At 36.4% G+C, this 23,685-nt stretch overlaps 1 protein-coding gene across 4 annotated transcripts in view; it reads left to right on the top strand.

Moving 5' to 3' along the window:
* The window catches only part of TC2N (tandem C2 domains, nuclear), a 46,500-nt gene extending 35,760 nt beyond the window's left edge, over window positions 1-10,740 (top strand). For all 4 annotated transcript variants that reach the window (XM_082618694.1, XM_082618693.1, XM_082618691.1 and 1 more), the window contains 3 exons: window positions 3,386-3,500; window positions 5,365-5,564; window positions 7,585-10,740. In XM_082618694.1, coding sequence (XP_082474820.1) covers window positions 3,386-3,500; window positions 5,365-5,564; window positions 7,585-7,695 — 426 coding nt within the window. In that variant the 3' untranslated portion in view covers window positions 7,696-10,740. The remainder of the gene's footprint in view (window positions 1-3,385; window positions 3,501-5,364; window positions 5,565-7,584) is intronic.
* The last annotated feature ends 12,945 nt before the right edge of the window (window positions 10,741-23,685 follow it).

Genomic DNA, 23,685 nt, shown 5'->3' with positions numbered 1-23,685 from the left:
GTTGAGGAGGAATATTGATATTCTAATTGTGACATTGAAAGAGCCAGACTTACATACCCATCCTTCACACTGACAACTGTTTTATCATGAACAGCAGAATTTTCATATAGAGCTAATAATTTCCTGAGTACAGAGTTTTTGACCTTAACAACTAGCTGACAACTCAGATTTCTGTGTTGAATAATGTAGAAGACATAAGGTTTCCCTGAAGAAATAGCTGACATTTGAAGAAACTTAGCATATGACTGACTTGGTCCTAAGTGATTTAATGCTCACACCGAACTTATGAGCTTGCTGCTCTTGTCATCCCTATTGTGGAGACCAAGAACTTGAAGCACTTGCCTGAGTTGATACAGCCTGTTGTTGGGGAATCAGGATTTGAACCGAGGCATTCTAATTCCACAGCCAGCTCTCTTTACCGTGTCGAAGAAAATGATCAATTAACAGTCTATAATAGGAATCGAAAAGAGTTTTATTTGAGCCAAACTGAGGACTATAGCCTGGAAAACAGCCTCTCGGATAACTGAGGAACTGCTCTGGAGAAGCATGGTTTTCAGCACAGTTTTATATCTTGTCAGAAAAGAACATCAAACAAGTCAGGGATACATTCCTTCAAGGTTTCCAAAAAAAAAAAAAAATAGATCAGCATGTGCACAGCAAGTCAGTATAGCCTTGGCACCTGGGAAGGGAGTCTTTTTTTTTTTTTTTGGATAAATTTTTTTTTATTAGTTTCTGCTTTATAACAAAGTGAATCAGTCATACATATACATCTTTTCCCACATCCCTTCCCTCATGCATCTCCCTCCCTCCCACCCTCCCCATCCCACCCCTCCAGGCGGTCACAAAGCACCGAGCTGATCTCCCTGTGCTCTGCGGCTGTGGGAAGGGAGTCTTATCCTGGATGGGGGACCAGCAGTGACATCCCAGGAAGGGAGGCATTTAATCTTTATTTTTAACATGGACATTCTTTACTTCTGGTCAGCGTGCTCTTTTCTTTAGTAATTAAAGCAGATATACAATGTATGCTTGATAGGCCACAAACAGGCTGTTTTAGTTAGCATAAAATTCAAGTTAACTCATGTATAAGCCAGAATGACTTCCCCATACCTTAATATGTGAAAATATCTTTTATCAGCTATGTATTGTTCCCCTAAGAAGATATTCTCAAAAATCACCAGATAAGGGATTTCTTTAATTATGCTTAACATTTCATCCAGGAAGCTCAAAAAGTTCTCTTTTCTTTCAAAAATGATACATTATTCAGGAACAGAGGTCGTATGTTTTATCTTCCACAGTTTCATGCTCATTAAAAATGCTCTTCATGTATACCTACTAATTGATTAGAATTTTAATTTTTTTGGTTATTATGAGATTGAAAACCACTTTGAATAGTTTTTCATGATCCGAATTAACATCTTGGAATATAAATTGAATTTATGAAATAACCTTGGCAAGTAAGAAATGGTAAATCCACTGCCAAATGCTGCTCTGTTTTATGAGTGAACTCTTACAAGTGTGTAACACTAAGAGAAGTTTTGCCACCTTTAGATGTTTTCATAAGTGTTATTATATCGTGGGTACAAAACCATAATGAAAATAATTAATGAAAAAACGTTATCCATGGTTTCCTTTGTGTTTTGTAAACAATAAATAACTGTATTTTTTAAATGTATTTTTTTAAATGCCAAGGACTGCAACATTTGTTTTTTATCAGCAAAGGTGTTATATATGGATACCAAAATTAGTTCATGTAAAAAGATTTATTAACCCATCCTTATTCTGATTAAAAGCAAAAGCAGTACATTCACTTATTTATTAGAATTCAGCATTTATTGCTAAAATAGACAATTTTTATCATCATTTTCGATTTTTCAAGAGGGAGTGTAACCTCAACAGATGATTTTATACTTTTAAGTGATTCACTTTTCACTTTGTATCTTTTGATTTCTTATGGCATGACCAATTTTGGCCATTTTGACCATTACAGAATATTGTATTAAGAAAATATCCAAGATTCAGTCAATGGTATGTACATAAAAAGGTTCTTTTTTATGATCCATGCGTCAATTACTGGGGAATACTGCGTGATTATCAAATAAAACCGCTTGATGAAGTATCCGTCAGCTGTTTTATAGCTTTGTTGGAATCAATACTAGCAAAGACTTTTGTGTCAGTCTGTGCTGCGCCCTAGTGAGATCTGTTAACATTATGTTCTTTCTTTAATCCCATACTTACTCTTTTCATCATGTGAACAATAGTGTTTTTGTATTTGGCCGACTTTATGTTTCTCTCTTATTTTTCACTCCAAGGACGCTGGAATCCATGTAAATAGGTTGGCTTGTGTAAGACAAATTACTTTCTTCTGTTCTTAGCAATACTGAAGAGCACATTTTAGCTTTTCCCCCTTGCTGAATCTCCTTCATTATATTGTTCGCCTCAGGTTTTCTTTGACCTTTTCCTTATTATTTACTGCCTCATCACTCGCTAGCTTCCTTCTTGCCAACTTTCATCTTTGGCTTGCTTTCATTTAGCATAGTAATTCAGCTCTTAATCCACAAATCTGTTCATTGTAGTAATCCTTTGTCTTCTGATTTTGGTAACACTACCTCTGATTTCTACAAATGAAGAAATAATGATGCGTTTCATATATAACATTTTTATCAGATTTCATACATTCTGAAAAAATTCAAATGACTACATTTAAGTCTTTTGAAAATATGCTCTTTTGGTGTTTGACATTTTCTCTAGTAAAGCTGTTTAGGAATCTAATTTTTTTTTATAAATTTATTTATTTTTGGCTGTGTTGGGTCTTCGTTGCTGCGCGTGGGCTTTCTCTAGTTGCGGTGAGAGGGGGCTACTCTTCATTGCGGTGCGTGGGCTTCTCATTGCAGTGGCTTCTCTTGCTGCACAGCACACGCTCTAGGCACACGGGCTTCAGTAGTTGTGGCACGAGGGCTTTAGAGCGCAGGCTCAGTAGTTGTGGTGCATGGGTTTAGTTGCTCTGCGGCATGTGGGGTCTTCCTGGACCAGGGCTCAAATCCGTGTCCCCTGCATTGGCAGGTGAATTCTTTCTTAACCACTGCGCCACCAGGGAAGCCCTAATTTTTTTTTTCTTTTTTTAATTTGAATTGTCTTTTGGTCTCCCTGATTTTGAAGGATCAGTATGTATGTGAAACTTAAATTTTCAGAATTTATGAAAGTCAGTAAGTACCTCATATTGACAGAATCCATGACATTTATCTTAACCTCTTATAACACTTAGCTTTGTGTGTCAGTAAAAAGCAGTGCTTTCAAAATTTCTAACCTTAGCTCTTTATTATTGAATTTTTTGAAATATGCCAAAACTTTTTTCTTGATTAGCAAATGACACTCTTTTAATATGCAGGTTTGCCATGCAGAACTTGAACTGGGGACTTGTTTTCAAGCGGTAAATAGCAGAATTCAGTTACAAATTCTTGAGGCTCAATACCTTCCAAGCTCATCAACACCCCTGACTTGGAGTAAGTATGTTAAAGTGGTTCAAAGTGGAATCTTCAGAAAATATTTGTAAAAGGTAGTTTTTTCCTGTGTTTCTTACAGTGAAGATTAAATTCTTAGTTACTTTTGTTAGTTAACTTACGTTCTTACCTTTTAACTTAAAATTACTTTATTGGATTTCAAATTACTAGCCACTGTGTCTACCTTAATCCACTGGTCTCTTGACTCTTACCCAATTGTGACCTTCTTGCATTTGATGCTATTCTTTATTTAGCTCATTAGTTAATATAGGCTGAGTGTCCAGAAGACTGTCAGCTATATTTCACCAGCCTAGATAATTTATCCTCTCTCTAGGTCTGTACTCTTTTTTGGATACTCTGCTAACTAGAAACTTAATTTTTTAAAAAACTGAAAATATCAGACACAAACCTCAAAATACTTTCTCACCTGTGCCTTTGAGCACAGCCAGGGATTCTGATATTTTGGTTGTCTAGGGCTGGTTCACATGGCTGCCGCTGGAGTGGGAGGTTTGAGGTCAGTCCTACCTAAAGGGCTAAGAGTAGGACTAAGAGTGTTCCTCTTTCCTACTAGAAGAAGAGAAAATATCAGGAGGTAGGTAGAAGCAATGGATGTCCACTGTAACTACAAAGACTGAAAATAAATACAATTGAGCACAGTCCAAGAAGCTAGAAAAACAACAGCAAACACAAAGGAAAGTAGAAGTAGAAATTAAAGCTAAAGTTGAAGTTGATAAATATGGGGACAACAAATAAACCCCCACAAAATCAATAAAACCAAAAGATTTTTCTTTGAAAATAATATTAAAATAGACAAACCTATAGTAGGCTGGATCAAGCAAAAAATAAAGAAAAATAGCTATAGACTACCGTCACTTATGTAGATAGATGGAAAAATCATAAAATCAAAAGCAAGTAAAGTCCAGGTTGGCATTAAAAGAATAAGTTAAATTACCAAGACTATATAGGGTTAATTCTAGGAAACAAGGACAAAACAGTGCAATTTATTACATTAACAGGTATCTTCCTTTAATCAAAACTGTTAATCAGAATTACCAGTGATCTCCATTTTATAAGTAATGGTCAGCCTCAGTTCTTACTTTGTGGCTCCCTCCTTTCTGGAAACTCTTGCTGTCTGGCAGCCCCAGCTCTATACCATCACTTCTCAAATTAGTCAGACTGCACTTTTTGCTCGAGTTGTAAGCACTGTATGTCAGACTGGGGAGCGGGCTTAGGTGAAAAACTGTATAAACCTGAATTTTACCTAGTACAGCAGTTCTCATCTTTTAAGAGTTGACTCTCCTCTAGTTTCTTTCTGCTAGTTTCTTTGGTCAATGTTTAGCATCTTGAACAGTTGTTTTTAATATTTTCCCCAGAGTTTATAATTGTCATCTATGAGAGGTTAGTCTGTAAAAGCTATTCTACCATTACTGGAAGCTCTACATCTCAAATTTATTTAAAGAATAGGTTTTCTCTAGTGGGCATATGTTTAACTTCTGGAGTCTCAAGCAAAGAATTTTACCTATATAAATTTGTGAAATAAATTCCTCCAACTCTCCAAAGAGTTGGCACCTCTCTTTTGTATAATCCTTTTCAATGTGTACTCCTTTGCTGCTGATTGTTATTTATGTCTGCAGTTCCAGTCTTTAAGGGCATCCAGGTTAGAGGAAGATGAAATTCATTTAAGGTTAGAGTAGTTACTTATAACTTACGAGAATAATAATAAAATTTACTAGAGATATTTTCTGTTATGGCAGTAGCTCATCAGATCTTTAAAAGTAGCTTATTGATATTTTTATGATAATATATGGATATATTTCTTTATATGACATTTAAAATTTTTTATTTATCAAAATTTCTTATTCTTTAGGTTTTTTTGTGAAGGTGGCAATGTTTAGCTCGGGAGAGTTGATTTATAAGAAGAAGACACGCTTATTGAAGGCCTCCAATGGAAGAGTAAAGTGGGGAGAGACTATGATTTTTCCACTTATACAAAATGAAAAAGAAATTATTTTTCTCATTAAGCTTTACAGTCGAAGCTCTGTAGGAAGAAGACACTTTGTGGGGCAGGTTAGTAGGGAGTTTTTATCTCATGTTCTTTCCTTGCACTTTTCTATGCATTTAAACAGTTGGTTAACAAAGGGAATACAGGATAAATTTGAGTTTGAATAGAGTAAAATTGTTCATCATAAATTAAAATTCAGTGTCACCACAAAAATCAAATCTTGTCAGACTTTCTGCTTTAATACAAAAATAGTTGGAACTTCTGAGCAGTCAGGCTTCTTATCTTAAAATAAATTTTCTCCTGAGCTTTTCAACTTTAAAATCAGTAAGAAAGATCAGTTTTTCAGTACTCCTGACTCGTTTCTTGTGAAGGAGGGAACACTAAGTATTTCAATCAAATTTCTTAAGGCTTACTTAAGGTATCCAACTTACTTTATTCTGTGTCATGTTCAATTTAATGTTTAACTCTGTATGCTATTAGCTGAATTGTGTTAGATTTGAATTCCTAGAAAACATCGATTTTAACAGTGGTTGTGATATTATTTAGTCAGTATTGTCATCTGGATTAATCTACTGAAAAATTCATAGTAATTTATATAAGACAACATAACACTTGCTTACTTGCCAGTCCTATAGGAACTTGTTTCCTTTTGTAGTTCTTTCTTTACTCTAAATGAGTTACTGGTAACTGTCCAGTATCTTTTATCTTAATTACAATTGTTTGACTCACATTTAAATTCCAAAATCTGTATTATTAGTCTAAAGGCTTCTACTTGACAACAAGATGTTATTAGCAGTCTACCTGAAATCTTCAAATTATATGTGAATTTTCAAAGATTGATACTCTCACTCACTTCATATATTTTACCTAAAATATTTGTCAAAAATACTATAGTTTTGTTGTTCTTCATCTATTCTTATTTGGAAAAGAGTTTGAACTCATGACCTAGTATAACTAGCATACTTTTCAAAGTCGTGAGGCCTATGAAATGAATTCACTTAAAGTTTTCGCATATTGTCAAGCCTCAACTGCCATGTATGAATGGAATAGATTTACCTGACAGGAGATTTTCAGGATAACTTCTTTTGGTGATTCCACTTTCTTGGTTGGGATTTTAGTTAAGAATAGTAATTCTGGAAGGTTCCTGTTGGCATCTGTTCCCTCTGGCTCCTCTGGTAGCCTCAGGAGCCACCATGGTGGGGCATGCACATGCAGAATCAAGGTCTCCCACTCCTCTATCCGCCAAAGCACTCTTATGTTATCTGTTTCATATGTTGGGGTGTTTTGTAAGATTTTATTTGAAGGAAAAGTTCTTCAGACCAAGAAATTTAGAGAAAAAAGTTTGAAAACCAAACCTTTTTGGAGTGCCCTGCTCCAATTTCTTTATTTAAAAGAATTAGAAACTGAGTCTCAAAGAAGTTAACTCCAAAGTAACAGCATTTGTTAGTGCTGTAGCTAAGTTGAGGATTCAGGTTGTTTTGTTTCCTTGTTCACCTTGTCTCCGTGATACATAACATACAATGTGATATCTTATATTTGCAAAATGCTTTACAGTTTTCCCAAGTTCATTCACATCTGTTATCTAAAGTTACATAAGTGATAGGTTCAATGAAATTGTTTGCTATGAAGAATGACTATTAGATTTCAATTAAAATTACAGTTTTATTTAATGTAAAAGATACTTAAAATGCACATTCCTTACCAATCAGTTTAAATCATGATTAGTCTCAATTAATCTTTACAAAAATGTTTTTGAGTGGTTGGGATCAATTTTAAGTTGAGCTCCTAGATTTATTGAGAAAGAAAGGATACTAATAACTTTTGGAGGAAGTGATTTTGTAATATCTCACATTGAATTTTCAAATTGAATTGGGTCATATAAAATAGTCTTCAATAACTAAATAGGTTAAGTGTTTTAACATCAAGTTTCAAAGAGAAATCAAACTTTTGGAAAAATGGAAAGATGTTTAGTTGAAAATATGTAAACCAAACGTCCAGCTGTCTTTCATTAGTAAGAGTAATTAATGGTTTGAACTCAGTTACCATTATTGTGTTAAGTTAAATGAGTGTACTGTTCCTTTACAGATTTGGATAAGTGAAGACAGTAATAACATTGAAGCAGCGAACCAGTGGAAAGAGACAGTTACAAATCCAGAAAAGGTTGTTATCAAATGGCACAAATTAAATCCGTCTTGAAGACCCTGCACATTAATTTGGTGACAAACTTGACATTATTTTAGAAGACTTACGATTTCAATTTGCTACCAATTTGAAGAGACAGATCAGTACATTTATCAATTTATTTATGGAGGCCATAATTATAGTATATAATGGATCTAATAGAAAATCAAACTTGGTAAAAAATGGGATGAATTTTACCAGATATCCAAAGTAAAGGAAATGCTTTAAAACTGGCCGAAATAGACAATAAAATAAATGGGTAGTATTACTAGGGCAACTAAATAAATTATAGTCAATGGGAATATCAATCATAGATAGTTGCTGCTATATTATGTTTATAGGCTTTTTAAAGCTTTACATAGATATTCAAAATCCACTATATCAAGTCTCTGTTAGTACTAGACTTTACCACTATTTCATTGCTAGTCAAGATTGATTAGATCTTAACTCCACTGTTTAACCCCTCGCTACATATTTTCCCTCAGAAAGCATAAGTGAATTGAACCACTTCAACTCTTCTCATTTGGGGAAAGTTTGTGGCCTGTATTTATCATTACTTACCCTTAAGTCATCACATTGCCACTTAGTAAGCTATTTATCTCTAAGAAACTTCAGATATAGAAAACTACATTTTGGCAAGAATAAATGAAAACACCAGAAGGTTGAAGTTTAATTGGAAACCCAGTGTACACACATTTTGCTATGTTTCCTCCTTCACATCCTCTTTGTTTTAATTGGAGTTGAAATAAGGTTATCATCCATATGGCCCGTCCTAATTAGCAGAATTAAATGAGCTTAAACAGCCAATTTAATATTTTATGATAATCACTTCCTTGTTTTTAGTTTTTAAAATATAAATTGCTTGTTCTATAATCCACAACATTAGAATATGTTCCTGTATTTTAAAACTGGCCATACATGATAACATTATGTAGCAAATAAATATTTTCTGTTGCAGTTTCTCTCGGGTACTCATTACAACTCAGTATGTAGGGATAATTTCAGTTTAGTTGGTCAGACAAGCTATGACCAAAAAGCACAGTTGTTTGGAGAAACCAATAACACCATCCCTGATCTTGGAAAGTAGTGACTTTATTTTTGCTAATGGGTAGACTAAGTGCTTCATCTTCCATTTTTCTTTCTCTCTTACTTTGTACCACACATGCCAAGAGATAGATAGTGATATTTTAGGCCACAAGTATACTTTGCTGTAACTTAAGCATGCCTTTTTCATTTCTTGTTCTGTGTATCTCATTAAGATTTTCCCAAATAAACACTAATTCCCCTTTTCCTAGGTACCACCTCCTCAAGCTACAAAATGTACATACTTTACATGCCCTTTGCTTCTGGTGCCTAGAGCTTATGGTATACCGGGGATGTTGACAGGTACTCTCTGACACTGCATTTTGAAATAATTTTTTTTTTTAGATTTGTGAAAAATGGCATATTAGTGAGTACTCACATGGACTTTCAAGAGAAAAATCACCTTTTGTGGTGGTATTTTGAATCTTTGAGACAAATGGCAACTATTTTAAAAGATTTTTAAAAAATACTTTTGTTTTTTCGAGCAGTTTTAGGTTCACAGCAAAATTGAGAGGAAGGTACAGAGAGTTCCCATATACCCTCTACCCCCGCATTTATACAGTCTCCCCCACTATCAACACCTTGCACCATAGTAGTGCATTTGTTAAAATCACTGAACCTTCATTGACGCATCATCACCCAAAGTCCATAGTTTGTATTAGGGTTCACTTTTTATGTTGTACATTCTGTGAGTTTTGAAAAATACATAAATGACCTGTATCCACCACTCATATCATACAGAGTAGTTTCACTGCCCTACAAATCCTCTGCAAACACAACCATTTTAATAGCTGCCAAAGAAGGAAGTGTACCGGCTTTTAGACAAGTAACAGACTTTATTGTTTTAAAAAATCTAGAATTTTATTTGAGCAGTTTTTTTGTGTTCTAGTAATGCTTTCAATTCCTAAATTTATTATAAGTAGTCATGTATTTAATACAACTTCTAATTATTTAATTTTCAGTATTTTTACAATATGTGTGTAATGTATAATTTGAAGGAAAGGTATGACTTCTTGGTTTCTTGTATGCCTTAGAATCCTAGGTAAATAAAAAAATTAAAAGAAAACCTTTTTATTTAAAAGACTTCAGTTAGAGAAGTGTTGACAACTAAGATCCCAGATATTTTAATTAATGTTTACTTAAGCCTTTTTCAGATGAAGAGGTACTGAATACAGGTGATATTCTTATTGTTTCCTTAATAGCTACTCATGTTGTGAGAAAAATGTTAGAAACTGGTAATAAAAAAATGAGATACTATGCAAGAAAATAACTTCTCTTTGTACTTACTTGGCATTTCTTGACCTTTACTCACTTATAACAATGAGAGAGAACCAAAATGATACTTGGTAACCAGAGAAAGCCATGGAGAGCTCACACTGATAGCTGATAGTTTGCACAGTGCTGATCCCTAGCAGTGTATTTATTTATAAGTCTTCAGATTAATACAATTAAATAGCTGCAGTCCATATCAAAACATAATATCTCTGTTTGGCTTTTGTTTGGTTTTGTATGATTTTTTAGCAGAACTAGAGAACTTACCACTGAAGTGTATCAGGTAAGCTCTTATCAGACTGTTCAGAGGGAACCAGTGGGATTTTGACGTAAGTTACATAATTGTGGTCTGAAAATAACCTAAACTGATCTTCTGTTTGAATACAGTTATGTGAATTTCTCTGATACTAATATACAGAAACTATATTTCCCCACAAAAATTTCCACTGTTGGTTTAATCAAATAATTGTTTCTTTATGAAGGATTTCAGAAATTTGCAGTAAATTTCAACTCTTTATGTTATGGCAGTAATGGATATTTCAAAGCTGTATGTTTACTTTTGTTGTTTGGTAGGGTGTATTGAAGTTCCAGATAAAACGTCTGTATCTACAGTAGTTGTGAGAATGTTCACAGATGACCCTTGAAAAACACGGGGCTTAGGGGTGCCACCCCCCATGCCGTTGAAATTTGAGTATAACTTTACATTTGGCCCCCTGTGGTTCTGAATTCACAGATTCAACTAACCTTGCATTATGTGGTACTGGAGAATGTACTCACTGAAAAAAATCTGCACGTAAGTTGACCTGTGCAGTTCAAACCTGTGCTGTTCAGGGGTCAACTGTATTAGGGTTTCCAGAGAAATGGCACCAATAGAAGATAGGTAGGGAGGGTGATATAAGTTTTCTTTTAATTATGAGGAATTGGCTTATGTTTAGTGGAAGCCGAGAAATCCCACAATCTGCCATGCAAGCTGGAGACCCAGGAAAGCCAGTGGTATCATTCAGTCCAAGTCCACAGGCTTGAGAACCAGAGGAACCAATAGTATAAATCCCAGTCTGAGGTCAGGAGAAGATGAGATGAGAAGTCCCAACTCAAGCAGTGAGGCAGGGGAAAAAAAGGGGGCAAATCCTCTTTCCTCTGCCTTTTGTTCTTTTCAGGCCTCAACAGATTAAAAGATGCCCACCCACTTTGATGCAAGTGCTAATCTCATCCGGAAATACCCTCACAGACACACCCGGAAATAATGTTTAATCTGGGCACCCTGGCCAATCAAGCTGACACATAAAAGTAACTGTGGCAGATACCTCCTAGTGTTCTTCTGGTATATTAGTTGTAATTCTTGTTCAACAATAAATTTCAAAGGCTTGAAGTTCTGGCCGAAACACTGAGAAGAGAGTTATGAAAAGTGGATGTATATGAAGTACCTGTCCGTTTTGAAATACAGATTTAAGACTTAAAAAGGTATTAAAGAGTGTTGACCTGAAATAAATAGACTGTGTTGACTGAAAAAAAATACACAACATAAAAGTTGAGGATTATGTTTTATTCAGTGGTTTTCTAAGGATTTCAAGCCCAGAAGACAGCCTGTCAGATAGTTCTGAGGGACTGCCCTGAAGAGGTAAGGGAGGAGCCAGGGTATATAGGGGTTGTTGCAGCGAAGACCAGGTAGTCAGGACATCAAAAGTCTACCGTTAACCAAAGAAAACCAGGCATCTCAAGGAGTTTAGTACTTTTCTGTGTGTGGGAAGACGCAAGGCTCATTGAATTCATTCCTCTGATGTGCACCTCAGCTCTCTGGGTCCAGTATCCTGTGCTTTCCCATCCTGAGTTCTCTCCAGGTGCACCATTGCAGGTGCAGCCAATTTGTCTCTGTCCTGAGTTCCCTCAGGGCTCACTGTCTGGGGCAGCTTGATGGCAGTGTCCTTTGTTTACTGATATGACAAACAACATTTTTTATTCAAAACTGCCAGATATTTCTCTAGGAAAGATGGATTTATTTGGGATCAGCAGAAGATTGCAACTTGGGGTTGGCTACATGGTGAGTCACGTGCAAGTCCCCGCCTGCCAGCAAAGGAGAACACTGTTACAGGGAGGAAAAGGAAGTTGGGAGGGCTACCATAAACAAAGAGTCCATGGCTTTTCATTGGCTGTGTCCTTGCCAGGAAAGAAGAGGAGTCTTCCTTCTTCTTGTTGGGCTCTGCTAGCATTGCAGGGCATGAGAGCTCCCCCTTCTGGTCTTCCAACTCTATTTTATTGAGGTTTTTGTTTATTTGTTTACAAGAATTAATGTAGCTCTATAAAATTAGATTATATTTATGGGTGATGAATTATTGGAAGACGAATGCTGCCTACATTTTCAGTAATTTCCTCGTGGAAACATTTTTTAACTTAGTAGTTACAGATTTTTAAACCTTTTCATGTATAAAATGTCTGATCTCTAAAATAACAGTATTAAAATCAATAACTAAATTAAATCATACAACTATAGCAACTGTAAAACTATATTAAACCGTAGGACTCTGATAATAGCAGTAGATGTCTAGAAAGAAAGGTCTGTATGTATTCTCAAATGGCTAAAAGGTATCTGATTCCATGCTGGGATAAATCACTGAATGAGATATGTCTTTTAGAATATGATGGTTTTCGTTTTCTCATGATGTGGAATTTGTTTTCTAGGTCACCATTCTTTAGTTTCTGAGGCAGGAGAATAAAATAGATTTTTCCTTAATCGTAGAACTAGATGTATTTTAACAGAGAAATTTGGTTGACTGTGGCTCTGAGTTATCTTTTAGTTTAATTCTAGATCGTTAATCTTTCTTGATTATACAATGTATGGACTAACTTAAAAACAAATTTTAAAATGAGTCATTTTTATATATTTAATAAATACAAAAATATCTATAGTACTTCATGCAAAGAACTGTTCTGGGTGCTTTCCGGGACACAAAGATGCTCTTTACTCTGGAGTTTAATTTAGGGAAATAAAACAATATAAAGCAGGATTGCAATAAGAAGCAGGATTTGAGGTATGGACAAAATGCTTTAGAGTCTCAACTAAAGAAATAATTAAATACAGCCGAAGGAATTAGGAAAGGTTTAAATCTCTGATCTGAAACACACGAAACCAGGCAGATTGGCAGCACTGTGAATTCGTAATCACTGACTCTGCCAAACTAGCAAGCTTAGTTCATTTCTTTTATCAGCTGACTTACCGTGAAAAAGTTTGTACTTCCTTCCACCCTCTTCTAGTCTTCAACCCACCTATTCCTGTCTTTACTCTTAGTAATAGAATATCTTATTTCATGCTTCACACAAAAAAACAGTGTCAGGCATTCCTTCACCATCCCATTGTCATATCCACAAACTTATTCTTACTTGTATCTATCCTCTGTTATGTTAGAAAGTCAGTTCTTTCTTGTCAATTCTGAATCCAATACTCTGCTTTTTCAGGAATCTCATTCCTTTTAATACGCCTATTCTCTCATTCCTTGAGCCTCTCCTCTACTGGAATCTTCTTATCATCATTCAAAGCTCCTTGGTGCATGCATGACTATCTCAAAATAGGTTGGTGATAAGTTCAGTGTAAAGAACCCAACAGACATCATTGTGGAGGTCAAGTTTCTGTATTGATGAAGGAACCCATGGAAACATTATATAAAGCAAGGACAATGCGGCATGCTCCTGGTGTGGATCTGTCTTCCCAGATCCCCTGGGATCCCCCTGGGCCACACTACTATGAATGAGTCTACATGTGGCCTGTGAAGATTCCCAGAAGTTCTGTTTTCATTATCACAGGAAATTTTATTCTTTCTTCACTTTCCTTCTCTCACCAGGCTATTCATTCCCAGCTAAAACCTTCATTTCTGCTTGCATAACAAGTATTGTAACCGGTAGAAAACAATCCCAACAAATTCCTGAGTAATTATTAAGAACTTAGGTGTAATTAATGAGTAGGAGCATTAGTTTCTCAGCATAGTATGTTAGGTCACCTACATTTCAGGCCTCTCTGTGGCCTACTTCCTTCTTTTAAGAAATTCCTAGACCTCCCACCCTATTCTAGATTCTGGTTTATTTGGTCTCCTCTTCATAGGTAATTTCTAACTGCTCTGTTCTTAGCCTGTTTTCTTCATTCTTCCATCCTTGCCATGCCACTGAACCTCATGCTGAAGCTTTAAGTGCTTTTCAGCTATTTTTTATTACTCAGTTTTCTTAACAGTAGAGCTCTTCCTCCTTGAAACCATTTCTTCCCTTAGCTTTCAAGCTTTGTGTGTTGCCTTACTACCTTTCTAGACTATCCTTTGTTCTCTGTTGGCTCATCTTCATGCAGTTTAAAAATTGGGAATTCTTTAGTACTCAGTCCTAGACCATCCTCTCTTCTCCTTCTACATTATGTCTCAGGGCAATCTTATCTATTCCCATGGCTGCAAATGCTGTCTACTTGCTAAAGGCTGCCAAATTTATGCTTGTATACAAATCTTGCTAACGAGCTTCACTATCATTTGACTAATGTGGACATCTTTTCCTGAACATTATCCCAAGCACAGCTTTTGATTTCCCATTCCTACCACAAATCTGGCCTCCATTGCTCCCCATCTAAGTAAAAGGAACTATCATCCACCTGGTTGGTCATCCCAGAAACCTAGAAATCAACTTGGAACTCCCCTCTCATCTTCCATAGTCAGTCAATCACCCTATTCAGAAATGTACATCATAAGTAGATCTTGAATGCACCCACTTCTCCATCTCTACTGTAACTTACCTAGTCATCTTCCACCTGTAGTATTGTACTTTCCCCATAATCGGTCTCCCTCTTGTTTCCCTCTAATACATTCTCCACCCAGCAGCCAGAGTGGTATTTTTAAAACGCAAATATGATTGTCACTCCTTCATTCCCATTGCTCTTGGTGTGAAGTCCAAAATCCTTCACACAGTTTATAAGGCCCTGCATAGTCTGAGCTCTGCCTTCCATTCCAGCCTCATCTTGAACTATTCCCACTGATCTGTTTTACGTTCTTGGAAGGCAGTATTCACCTAGTTTCTTCAGGATCTTTGCACGTGTTTTTTCATCCATATGGCATAGTTTTCTTCTTTGGTCTTCCCTTTGCCAGATCCCATTGTTTTTTTAGGTGCTAACTTAAATGTCCCTCAGAAAAGCCTTTTTTTACATCTTAGGCAATGTTAGGTCCTATTTTCATATATAATTTTCCTTTATAGCTTTTATCATAGTTGTGATTAAATAATTGCATAATTTTTGTTTATTGTCTCTTCTACACTGCAGTTTCCACAAAAGCAGAGTCCTGTTTACTGTTGCATTCCTGAGGCTAGCACAGTTCCTGGCACATAATGGATACATAGTAAATATTTGTTCATTCATTCATTTAACTGATAGGCAGTATTTTGGGTGTTAGGGATATAGCAGTGCATAAACAGAAAAAAATGAATGAGCATACTGAGTCATGTTATATTGCTCAGTGAAGTGATAGCTAAAGGCCAGTATCTTCCTGTAGAGAGAGAGAGTGCTGGATTATACACTATTAGTACATTTACTTTTAAAATCCATTGATGTATTTCTTAATTATAGAAAAGAGAAATGTGATAACCTCACACTATGAGTTACAGCCTAGGAAAAATAGACCTAGAAAGAAAATAATTTCTGAAATTCTGAGCAGTATTTATAACATAATTGATGCTAAATTTCATGAGTTGCTGAGTATTCATCAGATTTTATGTTATTGTTGCATGTTAACAGCTTACTATGTATCATTACCAAGCACAAAAATTGTATTAGTTTATTTTAAACTGTTTTTTTTTTTTTTGCAGGGAACCAGTTAAGTTTGGTTCCTGTATAAAATGGATACTTAGATTGTGTCCAGCTTTGAAATTTTCCTGTAGGATGTAAATAACCTATTTAAGTTATTTACCAGCCTAAACAGCATTCATAGGTCTTCTGTAGAAAAGAACCTGAGTAAAAGATTGGTTAGGTCACAGTTCTAATCCTCGAAGGACAGAATGAGAATTTTGAAGACCTTTTCTGATAGAATTTAAGGAAGGGATTCAGAGAAGAGGCTGTTCAGAGAAGTAAACCTAACCCTATATACAGCTCAGTATTAAGGGCATGTCCTCACAGATAGTAAGTCTGGGAATAAGGAAGGTGGGTAATATTTTCTTACTCATAATGATGTAGTCGTATAGTGATCTCTCAGCAAGGTGCCTAATACTGTACACTTCCTAATACTGTACGCTTTTTCTTTTTACATAAGACACCTTGTCATAATTTAGATTTCCTTCAGAGAAATGTATACAAAATTCTTATACTATCCTTCCCTTTCCTCCTTTCCTCATTCCCCTCATTCCTCCTTCTCTCCCCCATCTCCACTGTTTACCAAAACTCATGCTCAATTTTTGCTCTCTTCATAGAAATTCTGAAAACTAATTTGGTCAATGATAATAAAATCATTGACTCTTGGGTCTGGACAAGATCTGAAGGGTCCTCTAGTGTAAATTCCCACCTACCTAGAACATAGGGATGTTTATTCAACAAATATTTGTTGGATAACTACCTTGTGTCACTCATTTTTAGATGCTGGGAATACACCTAATAAACAAAAACTGCCCTCATAAAGCTTATAGTGAATATATCAGAACACACAGAATATTTCTGAGTAAAATTTGATGGATTTCAGTCAATGAATGAGCAAATACAAGATCAGAAAATCTGTTCCTGGTCTTCCTTCCGTATGACTCTTTCATATACTAATTGTCATCATTTAATTTCCTTCTGTCTTAGGTTACTTCAAATGCTCATGTTCGTAATATATTGATGAGGTATCTGGGGTTTTTTTTTCAAAAGAAGTACATTCGGAGGTATTTTCCTTGAGCGACTCTGAGCTAAAACAGGATGTATGTATATATCAAGTGGCCATTTGAAAAGAATTACCTCAGAATTCTTAACCTAGGGAAGTACTGTGGTTATTGTAAGAACAATACCACTTGCAAATCAATTTTTATCTGGGTTACTTGTATATTTGGGTTTTCCTGGCTTTAAAAGATAGTAGAGATGAGGTTGATTTTCTTTCTTTCTTTCTTTTTAAAATAAATAAATTTATTTATTTATTTATTTATGGCTGTGTTGGGTCTTTGTTGCTGCACACGGGCTTTCTCTAGTGGCGAGCGGGGGCTACTCTTCATTGCAGTGCGTGGGCTTCTCATTGCGGTGGCTTCTCTTGTTGCGGAGCATAGGCTCTAGGTGCGTGGGCTTCAGCAGTTGTGGCTCGCGGGCCCCAAAGCGCAGGCTCAGTAGTGGTGGCGCACGGGCTTAGTTGCTCCGTGGCATGTGGGATCCTCCCAGACCAGGGCTCAAACCCATGTCCCCTGCATTGGCAGGCGAATTCTTAACCACTGCACCACCAGGGAAGCCTTGAGGTTGATTTTCTAAATGTGATTTTTTTTTTAATTGACTTTAACCAAAGAAGACAATGGACGTCTTTGTATTATAAGAGATTATTTTTAGAGTATCTGGGAAAGCCAAAGAGAAAGTATGCTCATTTTCTGCATTTACTTTCTCCATGTGTGTATGTGTGTGTGTATTCATACTTATACTCCCCAATGTAGTCACATATGTTAATTATTTTCTGTCTTTTAAGACTGGAAAACAAAGGAAGGAGAGGCAAAAGGCCTCAGAAACATTTTCTTAAAATGTTAAAACAAGATTGTTTATTAACTAAGCACAGTTTCTTCTCTGGGACATTGAAAAAGTAGTCTTTTCTAAAAACATTTTATTTTTTTTCTTAAAGATATTTTTAAGTTTTTGAAACATATGGACAAGGCAAAAGGAAAAGTGGGCTAAAAACAGGGGGCTTTTTCAGGGAAATAGTGTTATCAAGAGTCAGGAAAGTAACATTAAGTGGTAGGATTTGCCTTAAAGTGTGTGTGTGTCCATGCACGCAACACACATGTCCTTTCTCTTGTAGAATTAGAAAAATGACATCTGTTTTCTTGAAAATGAGGGGAATAAATGAGTACAACAGGGCTGGAAGAGTGATGGAAACATTATGACAGATTTGATCACAGTCAGGTTTGTTTCTTTTCCCAGTCCAGAAAACACTAAGCTTGAGAAAAAACAAAGGGGAAAAGTTTTCCTTTTCCTAGTCCAGGAGAAAGTAAGTTGCAGAAACAACAAAACAGGAAAATGTTAGGAATGATGTCATTGTTTTTTGGCTCAGAGTGTACAGTTCTAAGAGGCATGAGTTGCTCCGTGTGTCTAGCATTCTGTCTCTGCTGTGGAGGTAATAAATGCTCTGGGGGTTCCTATTCCTGGTTCTTTCTTGAAAGCTGACAGAATTAAAATTTTTTTTCCTAATGATATTACCTGGATATATGAAACAAGATAATAGTTTTTCACTTTTTTTCTTCCCCAGCATACCTGAGGGGTTTAACACACTTCAGTAACAGTGAGTCACAGTGGCAATAATTTGCATCCAGGTTGTGAATCTTGGCAGGGGAAAAAAAAACCTCTAGGTGAATTTGTTATACCTATTGTAGAATTTTAAGGAAAGAGATTCTTTCACAGTGCTGTCTTTACCCGTTTTGTGGGATGAAAGTTACTGGAAAGCAATTTATCATCCATAGCATTAACCAACATGGCAGGGTAGTCATCACCAGTTTAGTTACACAGCATTATTTACTAGAGAAGTTACAAGTCCTTAGAGCTAAGCTACTGAGGAATTTACTTAATCTGAGATTAACCTTTCTGCTTACTGTCTCTAGGATATGGTCACAGTTACAGAAACCATCAATAAAATTTTTTGAAGGGAGGAGAGTTACTATAGCGTACTTATAAAAAACATCTGGAAGCTTACATTTATGGAAAAGACTGTATCTGCTGATTCCAAATAATTTCGTCATAGAGGTGGAGTGATAATGAAGAAACAAATACGTAGAAACAAAGTTCTAGTTTCCAAGCATGGAGGAAAAAACAGGAATAAAACTTCACTTACCATCACCAAGCCAATTGGTCATAAGTGTAATCATGTCCATTTGAAGAAGTTCATATTCATACGCAAAGAAAACTATAAGCACATGAGAAATGCTTTATCTTATGCAGATAAATGACTTAAAACTAAGTAAATGTAGCTTTCAAATCAACTATGTGTACAAGGTATCGATTATATGTGGGTTCCAGAGAAAACTGTATTTTTGTATTTTTTCTTTTTTATAATTAAAAGTGTGTGCCAGTCTTTTAAATTTTTAACTTTTAATTTTTTCAGTGTGTGTTTATATACTGCCTCACATGTATGTCTATGAGAAAGTGGTGGGAAGAAGTGCTCAACTGATTTTTGTGTAACTGAATGACCATTAATGGTTGGATGTCTTCCAAATTGAATCTGACTCAAGTTAAATAGCAATCGTTAATATTAACTAACAGAGATAAATTACATGCCAGAAGTCTCTGAAATAGTCCTGAGAAAAAGAGAAGTAATTTGATGATATGTAAATCTGTGGTCCTTGGGAATACTTATTTCTCCTTTTCTCGGGATACAGAATAAGAGACAGACTCTGATAAAATCTCAATACCTGGTATCGTTAGCTTAGGTCTAGGGCTTTCTGTATTGGTGTCTCATATACATTCTTGCCCTTTGGAGCTATGCTCATGTTGTTTTCCTTTGCCTAAAACACTTTAGTCAGTGCCTTCTGCTTTCTTTCCCACTTCACCTACCTAATTTCTATATATTGTGAGTGTCTCAGAATCATTTTCTCAGGAAACCTTCTGCTTTAGGGTTCTCTAGAGAAAAAGAACCAGTAGGATATGGAGATATAGAAATATATATTCATAATAATTTATCATTATAAATCAATATAATTTATAATAAAATATATTTAATGTAATTAATATATTTAATAATTTTAAAATATGTACACACATACATACACACACACAAACATAAATTGTAAGGCATTAGCTCACACAATTTTGGAGGCTGAGAAATCCAAAACCTGCAGTGTGGGCAGGCAGGCTCGAGCCCCAGGAGAGCAGATGGTGCAGTTCCAGTCCAAAGGCCAGTAGGCAAGGACCCAGATGAGGTCTGAAAGTCACTCTGCTGGAGAATTCCCTCTTGCTCAGAGAGCTTGGTCTTTTCATTCTATTCAGACCTTCAACAGATCGGTGAAGCCCACCCACATTAAGGAGGGCAATCTGCTTTACCCAAAGTGCACCAATTTAAATGTTAATCTAATCCACAAACACCTTCCAAGTTGGCACATAAAATTCACCATCACACCTTGCCTCTTCTCACCCTAACCCAAGTTTGGCCTTAGGGCCCTGGATGCCTGAATTAATAATTATCAGTGCTATGCAACTTTTGCTTTTGAAGAAACATTAGAAATAATTTATTTTATAAAATTAAGAAATTGCAGCATTTCTGGTTTGCAGTTATACTAAATGTTCTAGATATGATCTGACCAGCTCATAGCACTTGCAAAAAGATTATTCCCTTCTGTGGTCTAGCTGCTATACTTCTATTAGTGTGACCCAGGATTTCATTCATTTTACCCAATTTTATCACTCTTTGGATTTGCAATAAAACCACTAAGTCTTAGGCCAATTTCCTTCCTCCTCTTCCAATCCTATTTTATACTAATTGATGACATTTAACATGAGGTATGTATTTTCAAATTATTATTCCTATTTTAATATATTAATAGCTACTTAGCCCATCTGATTGATCTTAGAATCATAGAACCTTAGAGACAAAGTGAACATTTTATTAAAAAAAGACTGGGATCTAAAGTAAATGTTGCACAGATTTATCAGCTAATTTGTGACAGAGCTGAATCAAGTATTCATGTTTCCTGATGTCTAGTCTAGTGATCTTTGACTCAACAAACATCAAGTACTTGTTACATCCCCAGGTAATGTGTTAAATGCCATATTTTGGCTAAAATCATTTTAGAATATTTAATAACTTTATAACATAAGTTACTGCCCATTTTAGTTGTAGAAGAAGAAATATTGAGATATCAAATAGTATCCAGGTAATAAGCTTGTGTCTTTGTATAATTCAAAATTTAATAATCATTTTGTTATATCTTTGTGCCTTAGTTATTGATAAAGTTTTTAAAGTGGCCAAGGTAGAGATGTTGCTCGAATGTTTGCCACTAGGAGCTGTTCCTCTAATGTGCATGTTTTAAATATCATTGATTTAACCATTGTTTAACCAATTAGAGATCTACCTAGTTGAATTACATTCATTCCCTTTTTTTAAAAATTTTATTTATTTTTTGGCTGGGTTGGGTCTTTGTTGTTGCGCGCAGGCTTTCTCTAGTTGCGGCAAGCGGGGGCTACTCTTCATTGCAGTGCGTGGGCTTTTTTTTTTTTTTTTTGCGGTACGCGGGCCTCTCACTGTTGTGGCCTCTCCCGTTGTGGAGCACAGGCTCCGGACACGCAGGTTCAGCGGCCATGGCTCACAGGCCAAGCCGCTCCGCGGCATGTGGGATCTTCCCGGACCGGGGCACAAACCCGTGTCCCCTGCATTGGCAGGCGGACTCTCAACCACTGCGCCACCAGGGAAGCCCTGCGTGGGCTTTTCATTGCGCTGGCTTCTCTTGTTGTGGAGTACAGGCTCTAGGCTCACGGGCTTCAGTAGTCGTGGCACGTGGGCTCAGTAGATGTGGTGCATGGGCTTAGTTGCTCCATGGCATGTGGCATCTTCCCGGATCAGGGCTCGAACCCGTGTCCCCTGCACTGGGAGGCGGATTCTTAACCACTGCACCACCAGGGAAGCTCTGTCTCTTCTTTTTGAGTAATGAAATGGAATTATTTTGGCATGACTGGAAAGGAAACATAACTTACTATAAGCTTGTCCTTTGCCTTGACTTCTTGTTTTTACACCAAATATTGACAAGTCAAACTGTGAAGAAATAAAGGAAATCTAGTTTTTACGTTTATTATTATTTCTTAAATACCCCAAGTGGTAGTAAAATAGCCTTCATTTGAATTAGTACCCTCAGTTGCCTCCCTGCCTTTAAGAATAAGTGCATTTTGTAAAACATATTGGAAAATTTAGAGTTGAATCTCAAATGTTCATTCCATTCTCTCTGATGATATATAGTGTCCCCATGAGATGAAAGGTTATGGTAATTTGGGTTAAAAAATCATTGCTGGGCCTCCCTGGTGGCGCAGTGGTTGAGAGTCCGCCTGCCGATGCAGGGGATACGGGTTCGTGCCCCGGTCTGGGAGGATCCCATATGCCGCGGAGCGGCTGGGCCCGTGAGCCATGGCCGCTGAGCCTGCGCATCCGGAGCCTGTGCTCCGCAACGGGAGAGGCCACAACAGTGAGAGGCCCGCATACCGCAAAAAGAAAAAAAAAAAAAAAAAAAATCATTGCTATTTCGTTTTTAAAATTTTGCATTTAGTAACTGTAAGCAGTGTAAATCACAGCTTTAAATGTTTGCTTTGCTTCTAGCTAAAACATGGGCAGTTGTATTATTGAGAATAAAGTCTCAGCTTTAAGACCTTAGATCTGAAAAGTCAAAACTCTGCCTTTCTGTTAAACATGTATTGGTTCAGCCATTGACAGCAGGTGGTCAAAGTGCCTTGTGGTGTTATTGTGGTAGACGGAATCTAGGCCCTTCTAATGGGATCAATATGCCTCTCCTTGCCTGACTCCTGATGGGCAAGACTTAGGTGAAGTGCAGGGTGCAGGACATCCACCTTCGGAGCCAAGTGAAAACTTTGGGCTCCTTCTCAACTGTCACCCTACCTTGCAATTGACAGCAGCTAGTCTTTCAAAAATTTAAGCACCTTAGAAGCTTTTCTGATGCATATTTCAGTATATTATTTCAAATATGAGAAAGAATTCATTATGTCAGACCTACTTCCAAAATTTTAAGTTTGTTCCTTAAATCACTTTCAAAGAAATAAACAACCCAGAAATGAATGTGTTCATTGTAGCCTACCTATTGTGGTGACTGGAATAGGGCACCTAACTAATAATGAAACTGAGAAACCCTTTCATTCCTGGAACTTCCTGTTGGGAGTGTAGAGTTTTCTGAGCAATATGTAACATTGGCTAGTTATACAATATGTTGGATTTTACTGCCAGCTCTTTGTTTAAAAAGGGCGTGAGAGGTTTGGGCCAACAGGAATGTCAAGTCAAAGTTAAGTATGGAGTCATTGTACCACCTGTCACATGAATAGACCCGGATTCGTAAGCAAATATGTTGTACACTTAAATTTTTATCAACTCAGATAAACCAGCTATAGAATAATTAGTTTTCTCTAACTCTTACCTATGTATGATTTGGGGAAACTTTTTCGCTCTAGGAAAATGTTTAGAGGAGAAAATTCAGCCCCCAAGGTTGTATCCACAGGTTAATGGACACTTGAGGGAGGTTTCTTTGGTGGTTTCAGGGGAGAGGGATGCATAATCACAGAATATTTAAATCCCAATATGTGACCGAGAGTTGATTCTTCAGAATAATGTCCAACTCTGAGATTCAGGCCCCAGCTCTCCTCTGTCTAGCTTCTTGGATAGGTGCTTAGTTCTGCCACATAACATTTCAAGATCTGTTTTGAATAAGCCCATCCAAATCTTAAGCAGAAGAGCAGCTATAGTCTATGCTATTTTTAGGGATGTATTTAGAGACTATGCT

Source organism: Mesoplodon mirus (genome assembly GCF_964341445.2).
Source record: "Mesoplodon mirus genome assembly, chromosome: 4".
Taxonomy (NCBI): Eukaryota; Metazoa; Chordata; class Mammalia; order Artiodactyla; family Ziphiidae; genus Mesoplodon; species Mesoplodon mirus.
This window is presented reverse-complemented; position numbering and strand designations above follow the sequence as displayed.